The sequence below is a fragment of the Elgaria multicarinata genome, chromosome 4, assembly GCF_023053635.1.
Source record: "Elgaria multicarinata webbii isolate HBS135686 ecotype San Diego chromosome 4, rElgMul1.1.pri, whole genome shotgun sequence".
Lineage (NCBI taxonomy): Eukaryota > Metazoa > Chordata > Lepidosauria > Squamata > Anguidae > Elgaria > Elgaria multicarinata.
This window is the reverse complement of record NC_086174.1, coordinates 104,573,396-104,579,662: the sequence shown is the minus strand read 5'-3', so window position 1 is coordinate 104,579,662 and position 6,267 is coordinate 104,573,396. Positions and strand designations below refer to the sequence as shown.

General features: G+C 42.3%; 1 protein-coding gene across 1 annotated transcript; it reads left to right on the top strand.

Annotated features, from left to right (window-relative positions):
- The first annotated feature begins 399 nt into the window (after positions 1 to 399).
- On the top strand, positions 400 to 3,441 carry SMIM8 (small integral membrane protein 8). Its single transcript, XM_063125778.1, has 3 exons — positions 400 to 463; positions 1,316 to 1,454; positions 2,964 to 3,441. The coding sequence occupies exons 2-3, from the start codon at positions 1,320 to 1,322 to the stop codon at positions 3,120 to 3,122; spliced, it is 294 nt and encodes a 97-aa protein (XP_062981848.1). The 5' UTR covers positions 400 to 463; positions 1,316 to 1,319; the 3' UTR covers positions 3,123 to 3,441.
- The last annotated feature ends 2,826 nt before the right edge of the window (positions 3,442 to 6,267 follow it).

The window sequence follows — 6,267 nt, the reverse complement described above, 5'->3', positions numbered from 1 at the left end:
ATCATTGTTTTGGTTTGTTTTTCTAAAACTCAGTGCATTTATAGTACAATCCTGGCTCAGAAGTGAGCCCTGCTGTTTTCAGTGGGACTTGCTCCTTAGTAAGTACACAGGGGCTTGCAGCCTCAGTTTTCTCCCAAAGTTGCAGGCCCCTCCTCATCCACCAGCCTCCGCGCTGGGGCAATCCTGTGTCTGTTTTAGACGAGTTGAAGGACGTTTTTCTCTGCCTAAACGTGCATTTGCGCTTTAAACGCACAACAACGCGAACGGTCTTGGGGAAGGGGAGAAAGGAGGCGACATCCTTTGACGTGCAGCCTAGCATCGAGCGGAGCACAGAGGTAGCCTCCGCACGGCAGGGGGCGCACGCGAGCTTGGCCTCGAGCGGGCATCGCGAAGGTGCGTCTGCTTTCCTGGCTCGCTGGAACGTTCAAAGTGGATCGAGGTTTGCGGCGGAGCATTGAGGACGGTGAGCGAAGGGGGGGGGGGATCCCCGGAGCCCCTCCTGCTTGCTTTCTCCCATTGTAACAAAGTCACTTGATCCCAGTGGCTTTCCTTTCAGTCGGTCTTTAATATTTCCCAGAAGAAGCGCCTCTGTTGTTTCCATGAACTCATCTTAGCTAATTAATTAACATTAATTAATACTTAACTATGCCGATTGCTTCTTTCGAAAACTGTTTCAGCGGCTGTTGGCATTCTACTCTGTATTTCAAAAGCAAAGGTTGGCGTGTCGGCAGTCAACAAAAACTCCAAAACCTATATTGACGTCAGACCTTTATTAGGCCAAACAAAAGTTCTCCCAAAATGTGCAAGCTTTTGAGATCTCCAGAGCTCTTCATTGTGCAACATGTTACCGAAACCAGGGTGGGGGGTTGGTATAAAACCCAGCTGTTTACTCAGAAATGTCTCTGCTTGGGGTGAAATTGGCAGTGGAATCAGAAAAACAGCCTTTTTATTAACAAACCTGAAGATGATTTAGATGCTGTGCAAGGTAAAAATTCGATACATGACAAATTGGGTAGATTTATTAGTTGGATGGACTGAACTCTCAGAATAAAGTTCTATTTCAGGTGGTGTAAATTCCTCCAGTAAAGGGACCCAATGTTGATATACTGTGTGGCCCCGTCCAGACATGCTGAACCATGCTGCTTAACCACAAAATGGTTAACGGATGCATTCTATTAACCATTTTGTGGTTAAGCAGCATGGTTTAGTGTGTTGTCTGAACGGCGCCTATATGTACATGTTTTCTCTACAATGTCTTCTTGCCAGCAGAGCGCCTAAGTATTCACTTATTTAATTCAAATGTTTTATGCAACAGTAGGATGTCTTCGGCACCTCAGCCTCCAGATTTACAACATGAAGCACCAAAAGAGAAAGATTATCGAACTCCAGGACTCCGAAGTGTCCGAACCACTACTCTGTTCCGTGCTGTGAACCCAGAACTTTTCATTAAACCCGTAAGAGGCTTGTTAAAGAATAACAATGGGCTATATGCAATTATAACCAAAGCAAAAAGGGGGGAAACAAGACAACAGCAACAGAATAAAAAGAAATAAGAAAGAACATGACAAAGCATATCCATTTACAACAACCATTCACAACACCATTAAAAAGAAAATGTAGGGGGGGGATTCAGCACCTCTATTTCAAATATATAGGTTAAGTGCATTTAACTTGAGTGCATCTAGCTAATGGATTGTGGTTGAAATAGTTATGGAACTTAAACTGTAATTCTATACATGTCTATTTAGAAGTAAGTCCTAGTGAGCTCAATGAACCTTATTTCCAGTTAAGTTTATATGGGGTGCAACCTTAATGTATTGTAATGTACGGTATCTAACAGAACTAGGCAATTGTAGATAATCTAAAGACTTGTAAAATGTGTGCAGTAAAGGGGATATGAATTCCAGTGACTGATTGTTAGCTCTATAATATGCTTGTATTTCATGGGATCAGAGCAGGTTACAGGAGTCTTTCCCCAATGCAAATACTTTGTCCTCATGTAGCATATAATTATAAGTAATTATAGGGTTTGGGGGAATAAAAGAGGCCAAATCAATAAAAATGTTCATATTTTATATACTTAGTCACCTTTAATGCAGTTTGCAAACCTTCCATCTGAACAGCAAGCCATCGAACAATCAATTTTTAAGGACAGGATACATACAATACAACTTGAATGAAGAATATATACACTATTGTCCTGCTCCACACCAGAGAATAACTCTAAATTTGGATAAACTTTTTCCTAATATTCATGCTGGCTGTTGATTTTAAAGTGATTTAGAGAACAATGATCTGGTCCCTAGACAGAGTCTTGAGGGGCATAAAATATTTTGGATTCCTGCATCCGAGGCTGGAGACAGGGCTCCAGTCACTGACCCGGGAATCCGAGCACCCTTCCTCTCTCGCAGACAGCAGAAGAGAAGTGCACCAGCTGCCTCTCCAAGCTGGCAAAAGCAAGCTCAGAGAGGAGGGAAAGGGGGAGGTTCTGTGGGTGGAGAGGGGAGGAGAACAGGGTGACCAGGTTACGAAAAATCCTCTGGCTGCCCCAGCCTCCTTTCCTTCTGCTCTGCAGAACCCCAGCTAGACTGGCAAAATCACCCTTCAAGCAAAAACGCAGGGCGAGAGGAGCATGGAGGTGACAATCTCCTCCACACTACTCCCACCCTGCACATGGTAGGAGGCTGACAGGCATCTGGATAGTTTACAGTACAAGCCTATGTGCATGTCTACTCAGAAGTAAGCCCTATTGAGTTCACGGAGTCTTGCTCCCAGGTAAGAGTGTGTAGGAGTGCAGCCTTGATTCTGCTTCTTTCCTTTCCCCATGCTGAAATCTAAACAAAGATGGAAAATAAAATAAAAGAGCGGCAGCAAGGATCCTGTGGCAAGTGGGGATGCGTTGTATATGACATGGAGTAATTAAAATGTTTTGGATATATATATGTACTTTTTTATCTTCACAGAACAAAGCAGTTATGGCTTTCGGGCTTGTAACGGTTACTCTTTGCGTAGCCTATATTGGATACTTGCATGCGCAACAAGAGAATAGAAAGGATCTCTATGAAGCTATTGACAGTGAGGGAAACAGACATATGAAGCGCAAGACTTCCAAATGGGACTAAGGAAACGGACCGCTAACACAGGGTGTGTATGTGCCAACATGGAAGGAGACAGAAATAATTGGTGCATGTGATTTTCTGAATTATGACTCTCAGGATTTTGTGTGGAGAGCCAACATTTCCCTGTGCAATAACGCATGGGTGGTTTTTTGTGTTTTTTGAAACGCAGTATAATTTAATCAGTATAAAATGCTAATGCCTGTACATACTCTGAATAAAAGCTAGCATTATTAAGGAAAATATTGCAATATGTGTAACTTTCTGTGTTGCAGACACCATGGTAATAATTGCCTTTGGGATTTCGGTACTAGCTCATCAGCCTGATGTCTCACTGTGCCACGTTAGGACGGGGCTGATTCTAATATCAGAAAATAGCATTGTGGATGGGGAGTCTGTTGTAACTCATAATCGGGCAGATGCTTAGTTTCTACTCCCTCCTTTGGGGAACTAATGGTAAAACGGGTGTTCCATTGTTTGGTAATGGTGCAAATCCCTGACTTCTGGCATTATAGCTGTTACATATACAAAAACAAAGGAAGAGAGCATGCAGGTCACTTGCTTTGTATTCAGAAGATCGTAGGTTCAGTCCTTAGCATCTCCAGTTAAAAGGATCAGGTATCAGGTGAGACACTTCTGCTTAAGACCCTAGAGAGTTCCTTGGGCTACAAGGACAAATATAAGATAGATGTAGGAAGCTATGTCAAAACATGTAGTAATAATTTTTGACCATATTTTAAGACCTAGTTTTGTCCTTTGTGTGAATAGGGCACTGGCTTTATTAGCTGGCTCAGGAGGTCACAGCCGTGTAGTATGTATAAAACTGTCATACACCGAATCGGATCATTGGTCCTTCTAGCCTATTGGCAGTGGCTTTTAGGTGGCGATCTTTCCCAATCCAGCAGTCTCAGAGCCTTTCAATATACGGTGTCAGCAATTGAACCTGGGACTTTCTGCATGCTAAGAAAAGTCTCTGCCATCGACCCATGGCTGTTGCCAAGTGGGGTTGATAGTTTACAGTATAAGCCTATGTGCATGTATTCCTGTCACTGTTGCCCAAAGTGCTGTGGTGCTATCAAGCAAAGTGGTTGCATGGCACATAAGTTGGGCGTTAAAAGGATTTCAGGTGAGTGGGCTCCTCATTCCGTCTGCATCCCAAATGAATTTTAGTCACCTGTATAGGAGCAGCCCTATATCTCTATAGCACGTAAGAACCGTTTCCAAGAGGCAAAATATGAAAGATTTTGTGAATTGGAAGAGTGGGTTCTCTTTTCAGACCGTGTGCCAAATTAGGGAAGCATTGGTGTTTTCCCCACTTACCAAAGATACTCCGCTAGCCATGTTTCTGAAGTCTGCTCTGCGTTCACCATGTGTCAGTAATCTCAACAGAACAATATTATACACCTATGTTTTAAGGAATAAGGCAGCCTTCAACACATCTGGAGGGCATCTGGTTGGGGAGCTACAAGTGTGGTTTTAGCGCATGTTTCAAACCCCTCCTAAAAATGCACTTGTTCACCAAGGCCTTCTCTGGCTTGTAAATAACTGCAATTGATCATATGGTGCTCCATCTTAGTGGGTTTTTTTAATAGTGCTATTTTAAATATATTTTCTTGTTTTAATTTAAATTGATTTTAGTAGTGTTTTAATACCGTAATGTGATTTGTAATAGTGTATGTGAACTGCTTTAATGTTTTTAATATTAATATTAGGTGATATATAAATATTATAAATAAATAAATAAATAAATAAAACAATTCTCATCATCCTGGGCTAGAACATCTGGAAGGCACCATGTTGGAGAGGACTGGAATAAGCACTTCATAGAAAGTGTACCACCATTGTCTATTATGTTTGTGAAATCATGGAAGACAAGTGAAGTGCTGGATGACTGGAGGAGGGCTAATGTCCCTATGTTCAAGAAGGGCAAAAAGGAGGAACCCGGGAAGTACAGACCAGTCGGTCTGACATTCATCCCTGGAAAATTTTGGAGCAGATTATAAAGAAGTAAATCTAAGCACCTTGAAAAAAATGCAGTGACTACTAGAAGCCAGCATGGATTTGTCAGGAACAAATCCTGCCAGACTAATTTGATCTCATTTTTTGATTGGGTAACCTCCCTTGTGGACTGTGGGAATGCTGTGGACATAATATATCTTGACTTCAGCAAAGTTTTTGACAAAGTACTCCATGACATTCTGATTAGCAAACTAGCTAAAAGTGGGCTAGTTGGAAAAGCTATTAGGTGGATCCATAGTTGGCTACAGAATCGGACTCAAAGAGTGCTTATCAACAGTACCTTCTCAAACTAAGGGGAGGTAATGAGGGGGTGCCACAGGGCTCAGTCCTGGGCCCAGTGCTCTTCAACATTTTTATTAATGACTTGGATGAGGAGGTGCAGAGAATGCTTCTTAAATTTGAAGATGACACAAAATTGGGTGGGATAGCTAATACCCTGGAAGACAGAAACAAACTTCAAAATGATCTTGATGGGCTGGAGTGCTGGGCTGAAAACAACAGAATGAAATTTAATAAATGCCAAGTTCTACATCTATGAAAAAGAAACCAAATGCACAGTTACAAGATGGGGGATACTTGGCTCAGCAATACTACAAGTGAGAAGGATCTTGGAATTGTTGTAGATCACAAGCTGAATATCAGCCAATAGTGTGATGTGACTGCAAAAAAAAGCAAATGCTATTTTGGGATACATTAATAGAAGTATAGCTTTCAAATCATGTGAGGTACTGGTTCCCCTCTAATCAGCACTGGTTAGGCCTCATCGTGACTATTGTGTCCAGTTCTGGACACCATACTTCAAGAAGGATGCAGACAAGCTGGAGCGTGTTCAGAGGAGGGCAATGAGGATGATCAGGGGTCTGGAAACAGCCCTATGAGAAGAGACTGAAAGAATTGGGCATGTTTAGCTTGGAGAAAAGAAGACTGAGGGGAGACATGATAGTACTCTTCAAATACTTGAAAGGTTGTTGCACAGAGGAGGGCCAGGATCTCTTCTCAGTCATCCCAGAGTGCAGGACACGGAATAATGGGCTCAAGTTACAGGAAGCCAGATTCCGTCTGGACATCAGGAAAAAAATCTTGACTGTTAGAGCAGTTCAACAATGGAACCAGTTACCTAGGGAGGTTGTGG

What these genes read in the sequence shown, in the direction of transcription:
- SMIM8 (XM_063125778.1), top strand. Translation starts at nt 1,320, where the DNA reads ATGTCTTCGGCACCTCAGCCTCCAGATTTACAACATGAAGCACCAAAA. An exon ending in CAGAACTTTTCATTAAACCC is followed by an intron (nt 1,455 to 2,963) that starts GTAAGAGGCTTG and finishes TTATCTTCACAG; the next exon opens with AACAAAGCAGTTATGGCTTT.